This window comes from Pelodiscus sinensis, chromosome 4 (genome assembly GCF_052426305.1).
Source record: "Pelodiscus sinensis isolate ZL-2025 chromosome 4, ASM5242630v1, whole genome shotgun sequence".
NCBI classification, from domain to species: domain Eukaryota; kingdom Metazoa; phylum Chordata; order Testudines; family Trionychidae; genus Pelodiscus; species Pelodiscus sinensis.
Window position 1 is genome coordinate 106,349,805 of NC_143055.1, and position 27,366 is coordinate 106,377,170.

Sequence of the window (27,366 nt, forward strand, 5' to 3'; positions counted from 1 at the left end):
AGACTGGTGCTTTTCTCCGGCAAAGCTCCGAGCCGGAAAAAAGCGGCAGTCATTTTTATGCTAACGAAGCGGGGGAGATTTAAATCCCCGCTTCATTTGCAATTGCGATAGGTCTAATTTGCATCCCTTTTATGAAAAAAGGGATGCAGTCTAGACACAGCCATTCTCTTCTCTTTTTGATAGGTGTGAATATAACCCATTGAAATGGGTTCCCCTCTGTCACTGATCCACAAAGGATAAAGATCGATTACAATTTTCAGCTTGAGAGGCTGGTTCCTTAACTCATACATTTCACGTTAGAGTGCTCTGGTTCAGTACCAGATAAACCCTCATTTACATGACAGCTAGGATTGAATTGAGGACCTCCAGAGCAAAAAAAGAAAAACCTAAGGTGGAGCTAAAATGCTCAGCTCTTAAAGTGAGAACTGTTCTAGATCTCTATCGGTATGTCTACACTTGCACTCTAGTTCGAACTAGGGATGCAAATGCAGGCATTCGAAATTGCTAATGAAGTGGGGATTTAAATATCCCACACTTCATTAGCATGATCTTGCCGGCACGCTAGTTCAAATCACAGATGAGTCAAACCAGGAAGTGCATGCGGGGATGCAGTAGTTCAAACCAAAGCCCTTTGGCGGTAGTTCGAACCAAAAAACGAGGAGTAACGTTAGTTCGAACCAAGGGCTTTGGTTCGAACTACTGCGTCCCCGCGTGCACTTCCTGGTTTGAATCATCTGTGATTTGAACTAGCGTGCCGGCAAGTGTAGACATATCCTATGTTTTTTGACTTAGGTACAGAGGAAACTAGACAACACATATTGGCTAATGGGATCACAAAATTTTGGCTAAAAGTAGGCAGTGTGAGGTGGAAAACAGACTTTGCCAGTGAGCTACATGTTCTATATTGCAGATTGCTTACATGAAATCAACACACAAGAAAAATGTCACTATAATTATTTACTTCACTCACCATATTGATTTACTTTAATCAATCATAAAAATCTTTCGAGGTACAGACATAAGCGGGGAGAATCTAAGACACATGATATTTCCTTTTACAGACAAGCGCTCATTATAAATATGAACAAGCTTGGGACAGTTCATCATATAGGAAAATAGTGAAAGATTTTGTACATATTTTGGCTTTGTACAATTTGCCTCCTTTGCACTGGGGGGGGGGGGCAAAGGTGAGAGCACTGAAGAAGTCATTGGTCTCTGTCCATGTTCCTCTCATAGCTAGAAGCAAATATCATTAATGGCTTGTAATCATTGTAGATTAAAATCCTTAAATGTTTAAATGTGGATACCTGGCTGACACTTTCCTTTCACTAGCAATTGGCTAGCAATCATTCTATGGCACAAAGAGGTGTGCTTTTCACTCACTATTGATTCTGCACTCCTGCAGTGGCCCGATGAAATAGTGGCCTAAGTTTGGCCAGCTCTCAGGCCTACTCAGTAGTCTGACAACCTGGCTCCCATTTGTTCTTGGATAGAGGTGACACAATCTGTTTTCCTCCTGTTCCAGCCTTAGCTCCAGCAGATGGGTGAGTTAGTCCTTTCTAAGACTACTGTCTCAAAGGGCACGTCTACACTGCGGGGCAAAAGTCGAATTAAGGTACGTAACTTCAACTATGTCAATTGTGTAGCTGACGTTGAAATAGCTTAACTCAGCTTTTGGAGCTGTCTACACAGCAGGAAGTTGAAGGAAGAATGCTTTTCCTTCGACTTCCCTTACTCCTCCTGAAATGAGGGTTACAGGAGTCAGAGTAAGAAGTCCTCCAGCTCGACATTATTTTGAAATAATGGTTTGCTGTGTATACGCGCATTTTGTTATTTCAAAATAATGTCAGTTATTCTGAAATAACGCCGCTGTGTAGATGTACCCAGAGTGTTTGCCAAATCCCCTGTCCTGGTTGATATTTTTTAAAAAGGTGGTGATGACCAGTTTACTTATTTTTATCATGGTTTTATTTCCTCGTTTATTGTGAATATTTCTTAGTTGCTGGTGGTGGTGCCTTGCTTTTCTTATGAAAAGAGAGGCAACCGCTATCCATTTCCTTGTCACACAGAGAGACTGTTATCCTAGATGCTGTTGATTTGAAGGATTTAGAGAGAAAAATAAAATATAAAAATTATAGAATCCCACATAATAAACTTAACAGTAAGTTATTCATCCTTTGAATACCAGTAGTTAAACTTTTAAAGACTCAGTTGAGAATATAAATAACTGACACTTCGTTAATACTAAGAATCCAAAATTAAATTCCACATGATGTGTTTTTTACAGGTATAAATATATACAATTATTTTTAAACAAGTTCAAATTACCACTTACTTCCCTTAGAATAGACCACCTATAAAATGCAGTAGGAAGGGAATCCCTGAGAGTTTTAAATATTATTAAACAGATTGTTTTCTGTATTAACAGGGGGCAATAGGTGGTACAAACACAAAGCATCCTGACAAACAGGAGCTCAATTATGCAATTGCTTTATAGCACGAGTGACTTTACTCTTACAAGTAGTCCTATTTATCTTAGTGCATACTTACATGAATAAAGTTATTCAAGTGCATAAGGGTTTATAGGATTCAGATACAGCATTTGTAATCAGACTCCCAAATGTTCATGTAAGAAATAGTAAGTGCATAAAATTAAGAAAGGATATTTTTAATTCTTCACAACTTTGAAGTAAAACATTAAGTTGATAGCCATGCTTCTATTTCTCCCTTGTTTTGTTTTAGCCATGCAATATTGTTCTTTACTGTTTCAAGAGCCTGTTTCCTTGGTGCTTCTCCTGCTCCAGCATTAGGGTATTTCTCAAAGAAATTTTCCATCTTGAAAAGAGAAAAGAAAATGAATTCACAGGCAGCAAGTACTTCTGTTGTATTTAGCATCAAGTAATTTTTAGAGGATCAGTTCCAAGCTCCTGAATCAAGGAAGTTTTATTTGAGAAAGTACATCAGGATTGGACTGGTAGTACTTGAATAATTATTTCAGCAAGACCAGACTAACGCGGCTACATCTCTATTACAAAACTATCCTAGGCATCTTAGGCCATGTCTACTCTTGGAAAGTATTTTGAAATGACTACATTTGACTTAATAACTCCCTGTTTAACAAATGCAAACTAGCAATGTCCATACTATAGGAAAGCCTCAAAATTAGTCCAAAGCAGGCTCCATCAATGTACTACCTTGGACTTATAGCGCCAGGAACAAATGGGAAGTAATTAATTTGAATTAATCTGGGTATTAATTATTTCAAAATAACGGTACCAGAGTATCCACACTACAGTTATTTCAAAATAACTCTTTTGGAATTAGCATTACTCCTGATGAAAACCAGTAGTACAGATTTTGAATTTCGTGGCCTGTTATTTCGAAATGATGGGCTTGGTAGTGTGGACGCTCTGCTTAGAAATTCAACCTTGGGGGGTTATTTTGAAGTAAAGTCCTAGTGTAGACCAGGATTTAGAGAATAAAAAGGCAAATTCCCTGCTGAGGAAGAGCTTATCATTTAATATCTTAAAATAAATATAGGTATCATCTCCATACCTGCCAAAGCTGAAGGTCAGTGTTGAACGTTTGGGTTATGGATACCAGTCGACCAAGATTCCTATCATTGAGAGTGTATCTGGGAAAAAATAGTAGTTGATATAAAAATAAACTCTTTTATTTCTTAATCTGTGAGGGTCATGAAATAGATGCTGCTCCATATTTCTAGATGTTACCAGAGGTATTTGAAAAGTCATAATACTATATGATTTTTGTACTAATCTGCAGTTTAGGAATACCTGATGAAATCTCTGATATGAATATATTCAAAGAATGGTGTCTTTGGCCTGGAATAAAGCTAACCCTTGAGAGAAATTTCTATTACAACATTTCCACATGCAAGTGGAATGAAAGGGTTGCATCTCCTAGGCCAACCAATAGGCTTGAGTAATAGGTACAGAGAGAATGCATTGTAACCCAGTATCCTAGGTAGATTTTTTTCAACCCCCACCCAATCCCTCTACCCCCAAAAAAATTCCAGTCATTTCACCCACATAGTGCCCATTCTGATTTTCTACAGGCACATTTATTGTCACCCTTAGTGAATTGTGATCTTTCCCACACTAGGTTGTGACAGCACCAGGGGAATCAGTCAGGAAGCTTTTTGCTTTAATACATATTCATAAAAAGCCAGGTGTTTTTATGGAGAGAGAAAGTACATGAGTGTTTCCTATTGGTTGGCCTAGGAGATGCAACCCTTTCATTCCACTTGCATGTGTGTTAGCCACAGAATCCATGGAATTATTGCTTCCCTCTACAACAGTTTATGCTGAGCTAGTATGAAGATTCTCATTATTCCACTGCTAGATCTCCACAAAATTAAATAGTATGAGAGGCCTAATACTGCCCTTCTGTCTGTAAGGAGCCGAGTGTTGTGGAAACGGTGGCATATTAGGGTGCTCTGTATTTCATAAGGTTAAATGCTAATGGTTGGATTCTTTGCAAAGCTGGCTTCCCATTACCAAGAGGATTATTCACATGCTTCAAATCAGGCAGGTTCTAAACTGGGGTCTTAACTGTGCTTCCTATTTTAACAAAGATCTGGTAGCTGGCTATTTGGTTCAAAAGAGAGGTATGTAACACTCAGCAAATTTTGATTCATACTAGAATATTAATGCAGGATTTTCAAGTTGGCAGTAACTAATTTTTTCACCACGGGCTGCAATAATGACATTTAAAACATTTTCAGCTTTCTCTGTCCAAAAAAGTTGCTTCTTAGAACCCTTTCCTTCCACAGAAAACACAGAGAACTGTGCAAGTTTTGCCTCACATTAAGAGAAACCGATTGATGTGGTCCTGCACCTAATGGTGACTGTAGAAAGAGATTAAAGTAGGGAAAGATTAGAAAATAAAGAGCAGAAGACTTAGAATGAAGTGTTAAGCATTCAAAGGATGTTAACATACCTGCTGACTAGATAATCCCAGTTGAGCCGTACCCAGTCCCAAGCCATGGTTTTACCGTAGCTGTTATAGGAGATGTATTTCAGGACAGTGAACACATCCTGACTTTTAATAAGACTAGTGTTGTAAATATACTTGAGATACCTAGGAGAAACCAGATGGGAAACAATTAAACAGAATTGGAAATCTTTCCTTACAGATTGTAAAAAGTGGGTTGTAAAGTAACTGTTCAAGTATGGATTTTCCAAGGCTGAGTATAAGAAATAGTGAACGCCATCTTAATATTTTCATGTCTTTGTTTGTTTGCTGAGATCAGTCTAAACCATCTGGTTAGTACAGCTCAGATCTGCAACAGTGTTTGTATTTTGCCATGGAAAATATAGCATTAGAGACATATTTTTCCTAACGCAATTTAGGGATGAAATAGTCTGGTCTAAAATAGTCTGATTATCCTACTATGGATAAGATTTTCAAAATTGACATAGTCACAAAGGTATCACCAGTATTTCATTTTTTTAGAAGGTGCATACAGGATTCAAGCTATAGCAATGGAGGAACAGAGGGGCTGGGGTGTCAGAGGCAGGCTGTGGCCGAGAGACCAGCAGCCCAGCTAATTTCTGAGGCGGGATTCCTGCCTGCCTCATCCCTGCACCCACTGCCGGGCCCATGTGGGTCTACAAACCTGAGGAAAGGGGGAGGAAACCAGCCAATGGGATTGTCCTGGGGCAGGGGTAGCATGCCAAGCCTCTTCCCCCTCCCCCAGGCTCACAGCTGTTCAGACAAATAATCCCACCGCCGCTTTTCTGAGCAGTGAGAGAGGGGTGGGACAGACAGGGAACCTGCCTGAGGCTCCCTGCTGCCTCTGTGGGCCAGATCTGGTGGCTTGGCAGGCCGGATATGGCCCATGGACAGTATTTTGCTGAGCCCTGGTGTAATAGTTATGAAATAACCTTAAATGATATACACCTGTGAAGTTATATGCAATGCAAACCTTGATCACCACGTATCCGATCACTGTTACCCTCGTGTTCTAAGGCTTCCTATTGTTGATTATGCTCATTTGTCATTTCTTCAACTGTAAACTCTTTGGAACAGGAGCTGCTATTTTATGAAGTAGCACAATAGTGCCCAGATCCCAGCTGGGACCTTGGAGGACAGTAGCCCTTATGGTGTCAGTGGTAACAATGAGGGTAGTTCTATGTTTACAAGAGATGAAAGGGATAATGACTCTCAGGGAGGACAAATTAAAGAGTGTCAGCATTTGACAATCTACTGTGTTCTATGTTGTGCAATACGCATGACACAAATGGCAATACGGGGGACTAGCTTGGGGAAGGAGCATTAATTCCACTAGAAAATAACTCTCAGCATATTTTCAGTGACCTGTCCAAAAGCGTGATGTTTTTCACTGATGCCAGACCATAGAGCAACTTTTCTTTCTCTTGAGCTAATGGAGTGCTTTGATATTTCTGAAACATGTAGTTCCATGATGTCTCATTGCCAGAGTTCTGCATTCCATAGCGATAAACCAAGAGCCGGAGATTTACAGGTGGACTAAACAAACAAACAAACAAACAAATAAATAAATAAAGCAATATATTATGATTGCCACCTTTTTCTGAGTGGCATTATAATACAACACACAATGCTCTTAACTGAATGCAGAAACCATAAATATTCACCTTACTCCACCTAACCAGGAATAAAATAAGCTAGATGCATTGTTTAAAGCACCCATGTCATCCATACTGCATGCAAATTCTAAAACAGCTGCACGAAGAAGCCTTAAAAACACAAAGAGAAAGACAGAGATTTGTGTAGTGTTCAACACAGAATATTAAATATTAATGTACACCAAAAATTCTTAACCTCATCACATGGCTTTCAGTTTCATCATCGTCCCAACCAAGCTGACTTGCAATGGGTTGAACCAGATTGCGAAAATGTGCCTGAAATAAAGAGGTTTTCTGATTACATTTATGAGTTTCATGATGTAACAAGGTTTTCATAGTCATAATTTGCCTTTTTAAAAATTACAACAGTGACATCAAAGCTCCTTAATTATAGCATGTGGGGGAAAAAAGCCTCAACAAAGTCACAATGTCATGAAGGGATGGGAACATCACTCTGCTCTTTGCTTTGTGCTGACACTTTTCGATATATCACCATCTTGAAACCTTGCTTAAGTTATGATAAAATAACCATAAAGTAGGACAAGCATTGCTCAGCTTAGTTCTCTCATCTAATACCAACTAAAGATTGTGCATATCTGTGCTGATCATGAAGTATGTTTAACCCCAGGTCAGCTATCATGATTGCCCACAATCTGACAGAGACATTGTTACATTATATAGCATAGGTACGGCATCAGAAGTTTTGCACTCTTGAGCAATCCTGCTGGAAATATGCAGGAATGCGCTGGCACAAAAACAACTTTACTGTGAACAATGAAAATAGATGGCAAATGTTAACTGTGAACACTCTGATTTTATTTCCAGTATACAGTCCTAGACTGTTGATCGATATAATTCCGGTGCTTATGTAAATTATCTCAGAAAATGTGTTAAGAATATAATATATAATATACATTTTTAATGTTGAAATTATACATAAAACAACTTCAGCAATTTTGAAAATTACTCTGTTGTCAATGCTATGATTTTTATACCCCTGATTTGTAAAATACATGGAATGTAAGCAAGACTTTCATAGCTGCATCACCTTAAACTTGGGGTAGAGCTCTGTATCATCTTTAAACATGTCTCTGAGGTAAGATACAGCTGATATAACTCTTTGCCAAGGTAAATAGTCCTCTTCATTTTCTAGATATCTTGTTAGATTCAATGGAACAGAATAATTCAGAAGTTCAGCTCTGAGGAATGGAGAGAGATAATTGACACATGTTTAGAAATCTTGCTTTGTTTGTAACTGGAACACAGAGAATGTATTGTGGGTTAATTATATGTGTGTTAATTATAATCATATTCCAAGTTTGCATCATTCTTGTGGGAAGCTCTTTTCATAAAGAATTCATTGTATACAATTGCAAAGCTTGCTTGCCTACTTTGGAAGAGGTTTAGCTGCTTGTTTTTGCACAAAAACCCCTAGCGCAAAAATGGATTGGAAGAGATTATGCAAATGAAGTGCAAGAAAATGCTAATCCTTGCTTTATTTGCATTGCCTCTTCCGGCAAAACTCGTAGTGTAGATGTAGCCTCAGTCACTTCTCTATTCTTCTTCAATTGTGTACAAATCACTTCTCTATTATTCTTTGAGTGTAAATAACACCCAGTCTACCTTCTCTCAGATAGGAAGAGAGAAGGACAGAGTAGGTCACATGTAAGCAGTGTCCTTTTTTTCCAATCCTTGTTAACATGGTGGACGGAAGAAGCTTTCTTGTTTCCCATCTCCACCATTCCCTAGAATCACACTTATAGGTGCTAGGGCTGATCCAGGAGCTCTGAAGACTAGAGCCAACAAACTGTCTCCTTTGGAGAGGAATAGGGGCAATATCTTTCTCTCCTCTCCCCAGACAATATGGCTAACTTATTCCTTCCCCCCATGAGAATGTGCTAAATTATGGAAGAGGCACTAAGGAATCAACACACTGCCTGCTCTAAAAATAGATTAGGTAGAGCAAGTTACCACCATTCAGTGCCAGTGCCCTTGGAGAACATGATAACTAAGAATATAAAAATAATTGATTTTTTTAGTTCATTGGAGGGAGCAGGAAATGAGATAAAATTAATTTCATCTTGACCAGAAATGGCTATTTTTCAGCAAAATGAAAAAGAAAAGAAAAAAATCACTTCCAATCCAAATGAAATGCTCGGTTTGACCCAAACGAAATGTTTAGTTTAGTTTGAGCTTTTTTAAAGGCTTTTACATTTTAAAATTTCCCATCGTTTTTATTTTTTAAACATTTTTAATTGAGAAATCGACACATTCCATTTAGAAAATGTTGGAATTAAGTATTTTGATGGCTCAGATTTTTTTAACCAAAACAATTGGGCAAATCCAACCTGAATTCACATTATGCTTCAGTTACCTGAATCTTTTTTTTTTCCTCACTGGTGGAAAATATTCACCCAGTTTCAGTGAAAACCTGAACCCTATTACCTGGTGAAATGTCCAAGCTTTACAAAACTCAGCTTCTACACACCCACTTTTAATAGAATCTGGACCCCTCAATTTGTGTGTATCAGAGATTTTGTGCTATGATGGGACAACTGAAAATAGCACACTTTTAATTGTGTTGCAATTGTGGAAGTATAAAAAAATTACTCCACGGTACTGTAATGAATATATCCTAGTGGAATTAATGGATACATGGCTCATCTAGGGATTAGTCTTCTCTGCTAGTTTTGAAACATGCATAATTACATCAGTGCCCAAAAAAATTTGGCTAAGATTTCATTTATCCATTCATAGTAAATGCAGGAAATCTACTAATATTATTGAATATGGGTTAATAGACAAGGTTATTTCAAATCAGTAAATCCTTATAATACCAAGTGTAACTCTAGGTAAATAATTATAATACCTAGTAAATCTCAAAGCATTTTAAAAAGGGGTCAGTATCATCTCCATATTGCAGCTGGAGAAACTGAGTCATAGAGTTGTTGACGTGAATTGCCTGAGATCAATCAGAAGACCATTGGCAGAGGCAAGAATAAAAAACTGCTTGCAAATCTTTTAATGACATGGAAATAAACACTAAAGCTCTAAACATGGGGAAACATTTTTAATGATGTAGGAAAATCTAATGAATTCAGTGGGACTGCTTTTGTAACTGCCTACTGGTGCGAGTGAAGTATTCCTACTCTGGCTGTGAGTTTGTATTTGCATGAAGCAATCAGTATCTAGTGGGCTGATCATACAACTGAAAGTCAGAAAGACACAAATTCTAATACCATTAACATCTGTGTATCTCAATTTCCTTATCTGCAAAATGGGGGTGTTAATCCTTATCCACTTTATAGTAATGTTGTGAAAATTAACTAGTATTTGTAATGCAGCATATAAATGACATAGCAAGTTTTCTATAACGTGAATCCCTAAGGGGGGACAAACAAGCTCTAAATACCTAACCAGTTTGTTGAATAATCTTAAATCTTCTATTTTATTGATTTTGTTTTTTTGTATTATGCATAGCATTGAACCGGAAGGGTTTGATTTTAGGTACATCAGGTATACAATTCATGCACACACTTGTGGTGACTGCATGTACAATTCAGACACTTAAGAGCAAGTGATTATAATTATTCCTTTACATGCACACCTACAATAACAAGTAAATTGGAAGCAAAATTGTGGATATATTTTGTGTATGAAATTGCTTTCTTAATGGGTCTAGTAACCAGGGCCATGCTATATTTTCCTGAGTTTTTATGGAACTCTGTTATCAACTGTCCTTCTAGTTCTCACAATATTTATCTCTTTTATACACAACTACTCAATTGCACTCCCACAAGAGCCCTTCACTTTATCCCAAGGCAAAAGGAATTGCCTGTATTGTGTGATAACAGCAATTAAAATGCTAAAGAGATTACTATAGCACCATGCTCTGTAAAAGAGTTAAGATAATAAACTTGGGGAAAAGTTATGGAACATACTCAGGAGGCCCTTTCCAAAGAACATTCTGAAGGATTATTATGATTAGATGTCATGTACAAGAGCAGAATAGCTCTGAAGGAGCTCTCATTACCATTCTAGAGCAATCAACATTGTGTAGTTACCTGCTTTTGTTCACCAAATAAACCTTGAAAAGGTACACACAGTTGTGTTACCAGCAAAGATGTTATATCTCATTATCTGTCCTAAGGTCCCAAGATTCAGAAAGAAATCTGGTGGATTTTGGTATATCTATGGAAATATACACACAGAGGGATAGACACTCTGTGACTCTCCTTAGACACCAGGTTTCCTCTGGGACCATGGCTTCATCTGAAACATTTCTGTCATTGTTTTGGCATCTACACCACGCTCAACAACACAAGAGTTCTACAGGCAAAGAAAGGAAATAAATCCTGAATGGCAAAACTCCCATTAACTTCAGTGATTCCTAATACTGAATGGGTAAGGCCATCTCTAACTGACTTCATTAAGAGCTGTGCACATGTTTAAATTTTCTCCTCATAGAGGAAAACAGAAGAAAAGAAATGGCTCCTGAAGACAAACCAAGACCTAATTCTTTCTATACAGGTTGAACTTCTCTACGCCATCACTCTCTAGTCTTGTGTTTCATAATTTACACGATAAAATCCAAAGTGACCTGGTAGTCCAGCATGATTTTAGTTAGATGTCAACTTATGATAAGTGTGGACAAGTTTCCTATGGACCCATTAAGTTTGTTTACAGTCACCAGTCCTGGCTGTCAGTATGCTGTGCTACTTTTAGCTCTAATTTACCCCAAAATGTCTTCTATGGGCCCAGTAAGCAAGGGAAGTGTTGGTAATGCTGCTAGACATTACTAACCTCCCATGGTTCTGCAAATTCTCTGGTTTGGCACTGGTCAGGTCCTAAGGGTGCCAAACTAGAGAGGTTCAACCTGTATTTATAATAAAACAATAGTTTTAAAATGCTCATTCTTATCATACAAATCGATGTAATGCCAATATAAAAACCAATGGGAAGACATGAAACCTATTTTGAAACGTCTATAATGCTATAGTTTCGTTATTGAGACTTACCTTGCTAAAGAAAAGGCATCATCCAAAAGCCCAGCACGATCAGCAGAAGAGAAAGACTGCACGAGGGGAGGGAGAAAAATATGTTTGTATTTGTAGAAAAAAGTAATTTTCAATAGATCCCAGAAACCAACCATCTTATAACAAACTGGTTAATTCAATCTGACTCACCGAATAGTTTTTTAGCAGATTATTGGCTATGTAGTCCCAATTTTGTGTTTCATAATTTACACGATAAAATCCAAAGTGACTTGGGTTGATTTTCAATAAAGAATCAGGGTTTTTGTGTGGTATAATAATTCCTGTGGCAATAAGGAAATAGTAATGAAAAATGTTTATACATATAAATACATAGTTGGGGGAGAGTGAGAGCTCATTGGAAATACATTCACTCCAAAAGTCATTTTTTTATTTTTAAAACACAAAGGACCAAAAACTTAATTCGAGCTTGGTTGTTCTAAAACGGCAACCTTAGAATAAGAAATAACTGTGGTAAAGTGTGGTATCTGTGGGCAAATACTCATTATTAAGTGGAGACTAATCAGAATAATTATAAAGGAAATTGTCTATTGCAAAAACAATAATCACAAAGATTATTCACATTAATATTTATTCCGAAACCATTTTCAATTCAAAGATATTTCAAAAGACTGTTCTAATTCATTGGGACAGCTATCAGTCTCCTGTGTTGTGATGGTTTGTATTATTCTGATTTTGTATTTTACCTATTTATCTTCTGTATGTTTTTCCATTTTTATGTCTATGCATCTCTTTTCCCTTCCTATTCCTTGACGCAGTTCCTATAACTACAGATTAATTAAACCACAAAATAAGCCAAGTCAGCGCAGAAGTCTTTGAGGTTCACGAAAACACAGACTGAAGCCCAACTCTGAGGATGATGTTCCATTCTCAAATGTTGAACTACAGGCAGTCCTCGGGTTACGTACAAGATAGGGACGGTAGGTTTGTTCTTAAGTTGAATCTGTATGTAAGTCGGAACTGGCGTCAGCCGCTACTGAAATTGATCAGTTTTAACAGCGGCTGAATCTGGACGCCAGTTCTGACTTACATACGGATTCAACTTAAGAAACCCAGGCGTCCCCAAGTCAGCTGCTGCTGAAACTGATCAGCGGCTGATTCCAGGAAGCCAGGGGCAGAGCAACTCTGCCTCAGGCTTCCTGTAGTCAGCCCCTGGTCATTTTCAGCAGCGGCTGACTTGGGGACGCCTGGGGCAGAGCAGCTGGGGTGCTGCTGGGTTGCTCCAGTAGCGCCGCTCCTCGGCGCTACTGGAGCAACCCAGCAGCACCCCAGTTGCTCTGCCCCAGGCGTCCTAATTCAGCCACTGCTGAAACTGACCAACAGCGGCTGAATCAGGACGCCTGGGGCAGAGCAGCTGGGGTGCTGCCGGGTTGGTACAGTAGCACCGAGGAGCGGCGCTGCGGGACCAACCCGGCAGCGCCCCAGCTGCTCTACCCCAGGCGTAGGCAAGAAAAGCCTGGTCTGCTGGGGGGGGAGGGCACTAGCTGCACACCCCCCCCAGCAGACCAGGGAGACGCGGGTGGCGGGACCGCCCGCGTCCACCACAGCTTTGCTCTGTCTCCCTGGTCTGCTGACCAGGGAGACGGGGAGCAAAGCCACGGAGCACGCTCTGCGGTTTTGCTCTGCATCTCCCTGATCTGCAGGGAGATGGGGAGGAAAGCCTTGGAGCACGCCCGCAGCGGGACAGCCCAGGCGCGCCCGGGCTGTCCCGCTGCGGGCGTGCTCCGCGGCTTTGCTCCCGGTCTCTCTGGTCTGCAGGGAGACAGGGAGCAAAGCCTTGGAGCACGCCCGCAGTGGGACAGCCCAGGCGCGCCCAGGCTGTCCCGCTGCGGGCGTGCTCCAAGGCTTTGCTCCGCGTCTCCCTGGTCTGCTGGGGGGGTTCCCCCCCCCCAGCAGACCAGGGAGACGTGGAGCAGCTTTTCTCGCCCCGGAGGACGGGGGTGGCGGGACTGCAGCGCATCTGGGCGTCCTGCCACTCCAGTCCTCCGGGGTGAGAAAAGCCCCGTTCATAACTGCAGATCCGACATAAGTCGGATCCGCGTAACTCGGGGACTGCCTGTACTCCCGCTATGGTCAGCAGTTTTGAAAGTGCCTGTTTCAGTGTCTGCAGTCAGAATCATTATATTCTAATGGATATTGACTCAGTAGCATTTTTCATTTTGAATGAACCATGCAAGGTATTTCAAAAGACTGTTTTAATTCATTGGAAAAGCTATCAGCCTCGTACTGTGTTGTGATGGAGAGAGTGATAAATAAAAATTCTTTCATGCAATTCTATCATGTATCACAACATAATCAGGAGGCTTAATATTCATCCCAGATTCTGAATGCAAGTAAAATCCACACTTTAAAATAAAATAAAATAAAATAAAATAAAATAAAAAGGGGAGACAAGCATTAAATACAAAAAGAGAATAGAAGAGTTGGTCAGATATTTTTGAATTTTGGCATTTTGTTGAGCAGTAAAAAAATTTCACATCTTCAAATGTAGGATTTTGGAGGTAGGAAAAACCAAACTTCCAATGACATTTTCACTTTTTGAGCAGAAAATAGCTCCAGCCAAGTCCAAAGCTAACAGAGTACTACAGCTCCTTCAACCTAAAGTAAACTAGTCCCAACTGCCAGAGATGTATTTATCACCATTCAGATTTAACTTCTCTTAGGTTGAGATTCAGGAAAGCACATAATTAAAGCCCATTACTATCAGTGGGGCAACACACTTACAGCTAAGCATATGTGTAGGTGCTTTTCTGAGTAGGGATGGGTTTAAGCATGTTTTAAATGTCTGAATAGTTAATCCTCGCTCATACAAATTATCATTCAAATTAAATGGAAATCTTTGCTTTAATGTGCCCCAAAATGGCAGAGAATAAAGATATCGATGCCAGCTATAATCTTAAAAAAGGAAATAATTGTGGTAAGTGTGGAATCTGTCAGCAAATGTTCATTATTAAATGGAGACTACTATACTTGGAATAAGCAAACAGGAAATTAAGTGTTTATTACAAAAACAATAATGATGAAAAATTTCCTAATAATATTTATTCCAAAAGCTTTTGTTAATTCTCAATGCCACTGATCTTGTCCAGAGATGTATTTATTAACATCTGGATCCATCTTCTTCCCTTTGACTGTGATACAGGGAAGCACATACTTAAGTCCCATTGCTGATAATTCAACAACACCTTTACAGATAAACATATGTGTTGAAGAGGTAATCCTCGCATGCTATCATTAAATGGAATTACATTAAATGGAAATCTTTTAATGTGCACCAAATTCAGTGAATTAAGTGACCAATTTTATAATTGATGAGGTGTCATACTGTGTAAATAAATAAGAATAGATTTTAATTATGGGCCTTAATTAGGATAATCCTGGTTATGGGACAGGCTTATTTCAGGGAAGAATTTTAACTCCACCATTCCCAAACAGGGTATTTCAAGCACTGAATAACATAAAAGCAAATTGCATATTTTAGTTCTTATTGTGGATATTTTTAAAGCTTTGCATGGTTGTCACATTGAGCCTATTGTTATTCTTAAATGAAACATTGCTGAAGTTTACCTGCAGATTCCGACTTATTGTAGAATGTAACATTCATTTCGTTCCCAGCATGCCATTTCACTGGGATATTCCATGTGTAACTGAAATTGTTTTAAATGATAAAAAAATAGCTTTTGAAAGAGAATCTAAAATAATGCACTTAAAACATTATTTTTATAAATTATCATTATTAATTATACATTTATTGTAAAACTTATAGAATCCAGTTTTATTGCACTAGGCACCTCATGAACTTATTTCTTTGTAGTCGATTTATAAATACCTGACCATCTATATCTATATATCTACTAATGTATGACTAAATACCACAGCTAACAAATCTTGGTCTTTTACCAACAGCTTGATATTTAAATATAAACTGCATCAGGGCATCTTCCTGGCAAAAGAAGTTTACAAATATATTGGATATAGGCAAGCTAAAATAGATACTTAGTTATTTTTATTGGACAACCCTGAAGAATTAGGACAATATTCCATTTCTAAGTTAAAATAGAAGGTTTGAAGTATCTGATAGCATTTCTCTTTAGTTATGGAGAATAGCAGTAATTAGTCTCTCAAACTCTAAACTGTATGTACCATGCTTCTGGGAGGCTGAGCACAGTACTGAGCAAATGGATTACTGATTTTTAGTCTAAACTCTGTCACTGTCAATGTGTGATACAGGGCATTAGGCAAGTTGCTTATGCCCTGATTTAAGAAGGTACTTAATCACATGCCTAGCTTTATCTATGTGAAGTTTCATTGACCAAGCCATTTTTTCTGAAATCCATGGAAGGGTATCCCTGCTTAAAGTTAGCCTGTGTTAAGTTCTTTTCTGAATGGGGGCCTTCCCAATTCTGTGCCTTATTTTCCCCATCTATAAAATAGGAATGATCATAACTCAAGATCAGAGGCGTATTTTATAGACCAGCTACTTTCTGTACCATTATGTAATTTGTAAATGTGTTTATTATAATTATACACAGTCATTCTTCTGACTTTACTGCATTAAACCTAGGATAAAAGGAAAGGTAGCTTCATTCTAGCAAGTAAAAAAATAAAGGATGTGGTGTCTCTTTGCCACCTACCAGGAGAAAGGTCAATTCTAGCTTTACATTTTTAAATTAAAACATTAAGGCTATGTCTACATAGCCTTTTCCGTTAAAAGCATTTTCGGAAAAGCGCATCTAGATTGGCAGGACACTTTTCCGGAAAAGCACTTTTTCCAGAAAAGCGTCCGTGTCCAATCTAGATGCGCTTTTTCCGCAAAAAAGCCCTGATCGTCATTTTCGCAATTGGGGCTTTTTTGCAGAAAACATTACTGTGCTGTCTACACTGGCCCTTTTCCGGAACAGATTTCTGGAAAAAGACTTTTGCCCGAACGGGAGCAGCATAGTTTTTCCGGAAAAGCACTGATGATTTTACATTAGATCGTCAGTGCTTTTCCGGAAATTCAAGCGGCCAATGTAGACATCTGGCAAGTTTCTCCAGAAAAGCGGCTGATTTTCCGGAATAACTTGCCAGTGTAGACACAGCCTAACAGAATTTTACACTTCTAACTTTTATTATCTGTGTTTTGGAGAGTTATTGTCATGGAGTTTTAAAGGATCATTGCTTGGCCAGAGGGCACCAATAGCCTCCACAGGCCCTTGGTTAAGGTGAGGTGAGCTCCCAGCTCTGCATTCTTAAATGGGATGGAGCCTAGAGTGGAGGGGCGGGCCTGGGGAGCAGCCAGATTTCAGCACTCCCCAGAGCGTGGCACTGGGCTCCCCACCTCCAAACCCCTTAATGCAATGGGGACTGGCACTTCAGCAGTGATATAAAGGGCCACTGCCATGGTGGCTGGAAGGAGTACAATTTTCCAGTACATTAGAAATGATAACTGTGGCCCCTTGGGTGTGGGGGGCAGTACCTGCAGATGCTTAATATAAACAGCCTGACTCGTGTCCTACCAGCAGCTTATCCTGATGGGCCACAGTCCGCAGCTTGCCTACCATTTACCTATATACTTCGTCTATAGGACAGGCATGTACAGTAAAACCTTACCCAAGTGCAGAGGGTGGTTCGGAAGGATTTGCTGAGGGGTCCAACAGAAAACGTTTCTGTGTGATCTTTGAATTAGCTTCCACACTTAATACAGGGTATCCCATCTGCCTGGTCCAGGTGTCCATCACTTCCTTCACTGGATTTCTACTTGCCTAAGAGTAATAACAGATGGTCACTCTGAGGAAGCTAAAACGGACCGAAGAGGGAATAAAACTCTCATGCTGAGGGGATGGGAGACCAGAAAGGGAATAGGTCTCCCTCATTAATGTTAGAACTTTGTTCCTAACTATTCAGAAAATAAGAGAGCAAGATTGGCTAAAAAGATTTTTGTTGAATCCTTTCATGGTGCATGTAATAAAAGGAAAGTAAAGAGCTGTGAACTGAGATGTTTTAATTACTCTTAAAGCAACAGGATTGCAGGAGGTCAGGATTCAAGCAGTAGGAAGGGCAAAGTATATATCTTGCCCCTGTGGTTTGCTCCTGTCTTCATACTTCAAGCTCTCATTATTTTCCTTGTCTGCTGCCTTCTGAGGAGGGAGTAGAGCACAGGATTGATTAGCTGAGTCTCAAGCACTGTTGGCAATTTCTTCTATAGCAGAATTCCCAAACTAAGGTCTGGGAATCCTCCTATAGAAGCCCACCCTTCCATGTGTTCTGAAGAGAGTTAAGTTGCTGGCTCCATCCTCCAAACAAATTCAAGAAGCTGTTTGTGGAAGGAAGGAGGAGCAGACAGCACTAGGACTGCTGTTAAATGGAGGAGCTGCCCCATCCGTTCCTCTTTACCTACAAGCTCTCGAGTGCAGCTGAGTCTCAGTCTGGGACCATGGGACTTTGCCATGCCCCTCCAACCTCCTATGTGCTGGATGGAAAAGAGCCAGGTTTAAGGTGTTATTCTCCAGGTCCAGAAGTTACTGTGAGCAGCAAAGATGGAGAACAGAGCAAGAAGAAAGCCAGGCGGGGCAGGAAATAGACTGGGACAAGGGGGAGGACAGGAGGAGACACTAATCCAGAATTTGGGCAAAATAATTGTGTGGAACCTGGCTAGGACAGAAGAAGGCATGTGATGTCCAAATAAGGAGCTGGGAACTTGGGGAAGCAGAAAAGAGCTGGGCCGCAGGAGGCAAATGGGAAGCAGGATGGGAGGGAAGAGCCAGAACTTGGGAAGATGGAAAGAACCAAGGTCTGGTGAGAAATGAGGGAGCAATACGGATCTAGGATAGTTAAACTAGCAATCATAGCATAGTAAGTGCTTAGATCAACCAGGGGTACATATGCCTTTGGGATTAGGCAGAGGTTTTCCAGGGGGTACATCGAGTCATCTAGAGATTTACCTAGTTTTGCAACAGGCTACATAAAAAAAAAAAAGTGAAATCTGTTCCAAGTAAAATTTCATTCCGACATTGAGTTGTTTGTACTGCTCTACGTGCTATACACTGAAAAGTAAGTACAATATGTACAATCCAATTGATTAATAATTATATGGTATAATGAGAACATAAACAATTTTTCAATTATGGTTTGCTGTGATGCGTTTGAATTTCTGTGTCTGATTTTATAGGCAAGTAGTTTTTAAGTCAGACAAAACTTGAGGGTATTCAAGACAAATCAGACTCCTGAAAGTGATAGAGTAGTCTAGAAAAGTTGAAATCATTCGGTTTAGATAATATTGTGGTAAGTGCTATAGAAACTATTACTATAGAGAGAATAGTATTGGGGAATGGGAGAGTGAGTGAATATATGTGTGTAATGTATACATATTCATTAAGCGAAACTAATGTGGGCAGATGTGTAGGTTGGAAAGGTTGATGTTTCTTGTGTAAGTGAGTAAAGAGTTGCTTTGCTTTAGCAATTTCCTTTTACCTGCTTCCAGTTCCAGCCCGCTCCTTAGCAATTTTCCCATGCAAAATAAAATAAAATTAAAATTAAATGAATATTTGCTAGAGGGATGAGATTTGGAGTTTGCTGAGCTGGGGGAGGCTGCCTGGGAGATGACTTTGCTTCCAACAAGATATTTACAACGTGTTAAAAATTGAGGAAACCCTGCTCTGTAGGATGAGTACAGAAATCTATAATAGCAGGGTTATTATGCTAATAGCAGGGTTATTATGCTACTTATTACAGAGAATACCTGTGCCAGGGATTCCCAGAAATCATCTGTCTTTGCATTCTGGAATTGGTATTTAATTAGGTAGTCCTAGGAAAAGAGAGAAGGAAATATTTGAAATATTTGCATGTCGTCCTTCCACACCTGTCAAAACAATGTACATATTGTAATGTTAGTTGTTGTACAAGAATGCAGAATACTTTCCTAAGAGCACAAAGGCTTTCCGAGGTATGCAGATTGGTTTATTTCACTGCTTTCTGCACAGACGAAAAGTAGAAACACTTTCAAAAAACAGAGTTCACAGGCTGTTCTACAAAGTAGATCTCAGAGGTATCCTTACTCCTTCTTATGTAAATGCAGGGTGGAATCAGTTGCTTCCTCTCTTCTGGCTTTAGAAAAGCCAGACGCATTGAGAAATGATTGCACTCTGAATTATAAGGGGCCAAAATATTATCCTATATGACTCTCAAAAACAATTTCCTTGTCAAAAATTTAGGGGGCATTGAAGATCTAAATGTCACCCAGGATGGCATGTGATTTAATTTATATACTGTCTGTAGGAGAATCCACTTCTTCCTTTAGGAGCCTAAGCTCGGGTCCAATTTGTGTATAAAGTTTTATTAATTTGTATGTCTTAATTTAAAAACAAACTGGAATCAGCAAAAACGTATCTGCTCACTAATACATTTGAAAAGGAAAATAAAGTTTTCTCATCATCCCATTTGTGTGCATCTTCTGTAAATAAATGAAGCCATATATGTCCAATAAAGTTTCAATATTTTCCAAATAACAGACCTATTCCTAAGATAGGGATTCAATGTTTCCCAATATGATATATTAACGAGAAATATATTAATTCTTGGAGAGGGCCCTAGATTTTTTCTTTATTGTTTCTTTGAGTGGACAAAATATACTTGTGTTATAAGTTTCTGTCTTATTAAATATGTCACAAAAACAGAAAGTTAATTTATAAGTTTTTAAAATAGGAGATGGAAGCTGAACTATGATAATTTGGACAACCACATTCTATGATCAAAGTGTTCTTAAAGGCTTAAATAGGTTATTATTAGCTATCAGTTAATGATTTACTATTATGTTTAAATACTGAATGCTAGAACATGCTAATCCCCAGTTCAGTGCTACTCTTAGACTATGACACAAGTAATATGCGATATTTTCTTTCCTAGCCTACTTATCAAGTATTAGGTATGTGGTGCTGTTTGTTTCAATCTCAGCCACAGGTACTTTGTATTTTTGTAGGGATGTGAATAAATAGCAAATATTTGTAATAGCAGCACGTGCCTATAATATAGACTATGATGGACCTAACCTATAATACAGGCAGTTCTTGTAGAACTGTCTCTCTTGATTGTATAGAAATGTTTCAATATAATCAGTCAGCTGACCAGCCAGGATGCACTCTCTGCCACTTCGTATCTTAGCTCTGTCCATTCTAGCTTGGAAACAGCAATGAGATCACTAGCATAAAGAGGGCTCAGGCATCTCAATCACCATATTCAAAAGATATGCTTTGAGGACTAGCTCAGGGGTGAGAGATTTATTGAAAAATGCCAGTGTAGCAACTCAGAATGTGGGGAGAAAAGGGAGAGGTGGTTTGTTTGAGGGTGGGGCTAGGGAGTCGGCATGGTTGGGTGTGGATATGAACATAATTAACCCAGACAACAAAGGCATTGTGATTAATTATTTAAAGATTTAAGAGGACAGCAGAATAAAATTGTGAGGAATGTAGAAGAACATAATTTGTTGGACAAAAGACAACATGGTTTCTGTAAAGGGAAATCATGTCTTACTAATCTATTAGGCTGTGTCTAGACTGGCAAGTTTTTCCGGAAAATCAGCCGCTTTTCCGGAAAAACTTGCCAGCTGTCTACACTGGCTGCTTGAATTTCCGGAAAAGCACTGATGATCTCATGTAAGATCATCAGTGATTTTCTGGAAATACTATGCTGCTCCCGTTCAGGCAAAAGTCTTTTTCCGAAAGACTTTTGCGCAGAAGGGCCAGTGTAGACAGCACAGTACTGTTTTCTGCAAAAAAGCCCCGATCACAAAAATGGTGATCGGGGCTTTTTTGCGGAAAAGCGCGTCTAGATTGGCCACGGACGCTTTTCCACAAAAAGTGCTTTTCCGGAAAAGCATCCTGCCAATCTAGACACGCTTTTCCGAAAATGCTTTTAACGGAAAAGTTTTCTGTTAAAAGCATTTCCGGAAAATCATGCCAGTGTAGACGTAACCTTAGAGTTCTTTGAAGGGATTAACAAACATGCAGACAATGGGGATCCAGTAGATATAGTATACTTAGATTTTCAGAAAGCCTTTGACAAGGTCCCTCACCAAAGGCTCTTGTGTAAATTACATGGCCATGGGATAAGAGGGAAGGTCCTTTCTTGGACTGAGAACTGGTTAAAAGACAGGAAACAAAGGGTAGGAATAAATGGTAAATTTTCAGAATGGAGAGTGGTAACTAGTGGTGTCCCCCAAGGGACCAATCCTTTTCAACTTATTCAGGGGTAAGCAGTGAGGTGGTAAAGTTTGCGGATGATACCAAACTGTTTAGGATAGTCAAGACAGAAGCAGACTGTGAGGGACTCCAAAAAGATCTCACCAAACTGAGTGATTGGGCAACAAAATGGCAAATGAAATTTAATGTGCATAATTGTAAAGTAATGCACATCGGGAAAAATAACCCCAACTATACGTATAGTATGATGGGGGCTAATTTGGCTATGACAAATCAGGAAAGAGATCTTGGAGTTATCATGGACAGTTCTCTGAAAACTTCCACACAGTGTGCAGCGGCGGTCAAAAAGGCAAATAGGATGCTAGGAATTATTAAGAAAGGGATAGAAAATAAGACACAGAATATCTTACTGCCCCTGTATAAAACTATGGTACGCCCACATCTTGAATACTGTGTACAGATGTGGTCTCCTCACCTCAAAAAAGATATTTTGGCCTTGGAAAGGGTTCAGAAAAGAGTAACTAAAATGATTGGGGTTTGGAACGGGTCCCATATGAGGAGAGGTTAAAGTGACTGGGACTTTTCAGTTTAGAAAAGAGGAGACTGAGGGGGGATATGATAGAGGTCTATAAAATCATGAGTGGCGTAGAGAGGGCGGATAAAGAAAAGTTATTTATTAGTTCCCATAATAGACGAACTAGAGGACACCAAATGAAATTAATGGGTAGCAGGTTTAAAACTAATAAAAGAAAGTTCTTCTTCACACAGCATGTAATCAACCTGTGGAACTCCTTGCCAGAGGAGGCTGTGAAGGCTAGGACTATAACAGAGTTTAAAGAGAAGCTAGATAATTTCATGGAGGTTAGGTCCATAAAAGGCTCTTAGCCAGGGGATAGAATTGGTGTCCCTGACCTCTGTTTGTCAGAGGCTGGAGAGGGATGGCAGGAGCCAAATCGCTTGACCATCTCTGGGGCACCTGGTGTTGGCCACTGTCGGCAGACAGGATACTGGGCTAGATGGACCTTTGGTCTGACCCAGTACGGCCATTCTTATGTTCTTATGTAATGTACTCTGTTGCTGAAGACTCCAAAATCTCCAATTTTCTCTCTTATTGTGTATAGCAGTTGGCATGTATCCTAAAATTGTGTCCTAAATTCTTGGTAGCGTTAAATTAAAGGAGAGGTCCCTCCTCTCACCCCACCTCAACTCCCCAGGGCAAGTGCTTCTTAGTTAGCATCATGCATATGGATTGATAGATGTAGAGCAACTATTTTCAGGTCCTGACTTCCCTAGGTGCTCTGAGAAGGAGTTGTACTAACTTCATGTTCTCAAGACTAGCTTCAAGTTTTCCAGGTGTCAGGTCAGCGAATCAAGATTTATAAAGCCTTCAGGTAGATTTCCATAAACAGCATAGCACAACTGAGTGGTCTGGAGGTACTTGTTGTTAGGAAGATGCAGGAGTGCTTTGGTAGCTGGGTGACTAGGTTCTAGTTACTACTGATAAAGAGGATGGGAATAGAATAAGAAGGAATCTGGAAAGTACTGTTACATATCATGTGTCTAGGGTCATCACTGGCTGGCCTTCAAATATACATACAACACTACAGTTCAAATTCCAACTCATTTTGAGTATGAATTGTCACTTAAAATTGCTACCTAGTCCCATTGCAAATGTTCCCTAATGCCTATATCATTACCAAGTGGTAACATTATGTTGGGAATTCACATAACCTATTGGATAAACAGCTTTTTCAGATGTGGTTGAAGAAGTATCTACAGCCTGAAGAAATAAAATATAGATTAATTGGAGTAAATGTCCGTATAGAAATGTTGTTAGGAACATATGTTTTAGTACAGAAATAGTTATCTAAAGTTCTGATGAGAGCACCACACCTGAGTGCATCACATTCACTTTTCTGAGGAAAATCTTTCCCTTTGCCACATGTGGTTTGTTTTGTTTCTGGCCTGTTCTACTGTTGTTCATACCTGGCATCCTTTTTGAAAATTTGTTGGTGTAATCCAGTCTTGAAGCATTCTGAGAATTGATGCTCCCTATGTACAAAAAGAAAGGGGACAAGGTCATTTCCTACCTTTTTAAAACTAGATTCTCTTTACTTTAAAATACTTCAGTAGAGTGAATATTGCATCAAAAAATAGAAGTAATATATGTGGATAAAAATATAGTTATTTATTTCTGCAAAGCGTTCTTTCTCTCTCTCTCTCTCTCTCACACACACACACACACACACACACTCACTCTTTCTCCAACACTTAGGGTACATCTAGACTACACCTCTCTATTGACAGAGTGATGTAGATTAGGCATATCAGAATTGCTAATGAAGCAGAGATTTAAATATCCTGCACTTCATTAGCATAAACATGGCCTCTGCTTTTTCTCGAAACGGAGCTTTTTCGAAAAAAAATGTCAGTCTAGACGGGTATCTGTTGAAAAATAAACCCTTTTTCAACAGATCCTGTATTCCTCAAAAAAGGAGGTTTACAGGATCTGTCAAAAAAGGGTTTATTTTTTGACAGATCCCCATCTAAACTGCCGTTTTTTTAAAAAAGCTCTGTTTCGAAAAAATCATTGGCCATGTTTATGCTAATGAAGTATGGGATACTTAAATCCCTGCTTCATTAGCAATTTTGAGGTGCCTAATTTACATCTCTCTGTTGACAGAGAGGTAGGTGTAGTCTAGAGACAGCCTCACACTCCTGCATGACTTCAGAACTGAGACTTTCACTGAATTGGGAGCCTTTAAATACTGTAAATCTACAGTTTTACATTGTACATTGACTCTAGTAAAGGCTTAAATTATTCTGGAATGCTGACCTGGCATAAAAATACCAGCCTCTGAAGATGGTTGATGGGCTCTGTGATCTTGTAACAGGCTTAGGATCTTGGGTGGCCAGAAGGAGAAAAAAGTGAGATAGCGGCCTTGAAAAAGAAGAGGGTAGCGAATGACGCCAAGGAAGATGAGGGGAAATAAATAGAGAGAAGAAATAATAGACAAGTGGAAGAGAAAAAAAGGGGGAGACACAGAAAGAGGGAAACAATTTTTTTTTAAAAAAAAACCCAACCTACAACTTCAAAGTTAATACATTTTATTTAAAAATTTAAAAATAGGATTGTTGAAATAAATATTTTGAACTGTTTTTTTAAACTATCACTGTCTCATGAGATTAGGAATTCATGTCAGTCCTCAGGCCTTGAATCTATTGTTTATATTACTAGGATTACTAATCCATTGTTTATATTACTAGGTGTGTTCTATTTGATCACACCAGAGTCACACCAGACTGGTTGTTAACATGAAGTAGACTTAGGACTTATCTACACTAAGACTTTGTGTGCAGCAAGCAGGGTGTGAATATACAGTACACTAACTTGCTGCATGTTTACTGGCCATGTGGACTGTGTTACCATGCACTAAAAGTTCCATAGAGTGCTTTGATGCAGAGTAGTGGTTAAAAACAGCAGTAGATCCCCTAGAGCATGGGTTCCTAAACTGGGACGCATGCCACCCTGGGGGGGGGCATGAAGAAATTCCAGGGGGGGCACAATGCACAGTCCACCCTGTAAATCCCCCACCCCCCACCCCAGTTGTGCTGCTATTTTTTTTTTTTTTGCTCAACAAGTTTTGCTGTTATTTGGGGGGGACGGGACCGTGAGGGTTTGTCAAAAATCTATAAGGGGGGTCTGATGCCAAAAAGTTTGGGAACCACTGACCTAGAGCCCCTAGTTTGGAGAGTTTCTCTTCCAATTTATTGTTGCACTTTTGAATCTGGCCAGTAGATGACTCTTTTCCAATGCAAAAATAGCTTTGTTATAAAAACTGGAGAGGCTGACAAACTTCAGAACTGATTTTAATTACAAGGACTATACAGCCACTTTAATAAACAATGTAGAATTGTGTTTCTCACAAAGTTCCTCACTTCTTTTTGTAGTCCCCTTGAAGTTGTGACACAGTAGAGTAGAAGAATACAAGTAATGTAAACCAATTGTTTCCACATAAACCCAAGTTGTTCACATAACTTCTCTCATTTGGGCCAAATTAATTGGGATGTTTTGATGCTTTTACCCACAAGGTTCAGAAATGCTGAGACTCTCATGACTACTTCAAAAATAACTCCTTTAAAATATTTTCTCTAAAAACTTTAAACAGTATCAAATGTCATCTGAAGATGTAATTGATTAAACTGTAAAATTAAACTGGGAGGGAAAATGGAGGGTAATAATTAAAGTGGGAATCTCAAAACAACTTTAACTGTGGAGTCACTAAAACTAGTAACTGGCAGGAACATTTTGCTGTAAAAGGCTCCCAGGCCTTGTCTCTCTCCTACAAGTAGTCCCACTAAAAGCAGTTTCCCTGTCTTTAAAAATTCCCATGGTCATTAACACTGCTTCAGCAACATTAGATGCCCTTACTTAGATGGACTGAGGGCTGCTGTTATCACCACCAGTCTGATTAGACATGCTAGATCAGTGGTCTCCAATGTTTATAACCACAAGATCACTTTTTCAATTGAAGTGCAATGTAAGATCTACTCGAATCCAAATACCCTTGCCCCGCTTCCTTCCTGCCCCTTCTCTGAGGCCTCACCCTGCTCACTCCGTCCTCCTTCATCTCCTGTCCTCACTCACTTTCACCAGGCTAGGGTAGAGGGTTTGGGGTGCAGACTCTGGTCTTGAGCCAAAGGATTCGGCATATGGCAGGGGCTCCAGGTTTGGGGGTCCGGGAGGCATTTCAGGGTGCTTGGGTGCAGGGGGCCTCACATCTGGGGAGGGAAGTTTGGTGCAGGAGGAAGTTCAGGACAAGGGTTCAGGAAGCATCTGGGCACCATTTAACTGAGAGCTTCTGGGTGGTGGAGCAGTGGGGTTAAGGCAGGCTTAAGGCCCTGGCCCTGCACCACTCCTGTACAGCAGTGCCTCCATGGTGCCATGTGCTGCCCCTCATCTACAGGCACTGAGCCCACAGCTTCTACTGGCCATGGTTCCCTATTACTGATCAATGGGAGCTGCAGGAGCAGGAGCTGCAGGAGCAGGAGCTGCAGGCAAGGACAGCATGTGGGGAGACCCTGCTATGCCTTTCTGAGGGGTTGCAGGGACATGCCAGACATGTCCAGGAGCAGCAATTACCATAAAGACAATTACTCCAGACACGACAGGTTAGGCATTTGAGAACTCATTACTCAAAGTATTAAATTTAAGCGTAGGAGAGAAATGAAAATTATGAAATGCACAGACCAGTCAGACTACTTTGCAAGCAGTAAAAGAAGTAACAACAACAACTCATGTATATGTTGGGTCGGGAGATGAGAGTGAAGGACAGTATGTGTTTGTGAGAATGACAGACACACACACAGTGTGTGAGAGTGACAGAGATTTGCCAAGCTCCCTCCATCCCCTTTTCAATGTGTGGAGATGGGGTACAGGAGTGGGGAAAAGAGGGACACCCTGACATCAGCACCCTGCCTTTTCTCCCTCCCACACTCTGCACAGCA

General features: G+C 39.7%; 1 protein-coding gene across 1 annotated transcript in view; it reads right to left on the minus strand.

Moving 5' to 3' along the window:
• Nucleotides 1-944: 944 nt before the first annotated feature.
• Nucleotides 945-27,366, minus strand: part of LOC102452629 (aminopeptidase A-like) — a 49,417-nt gene continuing 22,995 nt past the window's right edge. The window contains exons 8-20 of the mRNA XM_006119275.5: nt 23,845-23,910; nt 19,404-19,469; nt 17,276-17,427; nt 15,251-15,330; nt 11,816-11,946; nt 11,648-11,703; nt 7,678-7,828; nt 6,826-6,905; nt 6,639-6,740; nt 6,340-6,510; nt 4,960-5,100; nt 3,556-3,634; nt 945-2,835 (exon numbers count right to left, since the gene is read on the minus strand). Of these exons, the coding sequence (XP_006119337.3) occupies nt 2,698-2,835; nt 3,556-3,634; nt 4,960-5,100; nt 6,340-6,510; nt 6,639-6,740; nt 6,826-6,905; nt 7,678-7,828; nt 11,648-11,703; nt 11,816-11,946; nt 15,251-15,330; nt 17,276-17,427; nt 19,404-19,469; nt 23,845-23,910 (1,413 nt within the window). The 3' untranslated portion in view covers nt 945-2,697. The remainder of the gene's footprint in view (nt 2,836-3,555; nt 3,635-4,959; nt 5,101-6,339; nt 6,511-6,638; nt 6,741-6,825; nt 6,906-7,677; nt 7,829-11,647; nt 11,704-11,815; nt 11,947-15,250; nt 15,331-17,275; nt 17,428-19,403; nt 19,470-23,844; nt 23,911-27,366) is intronic.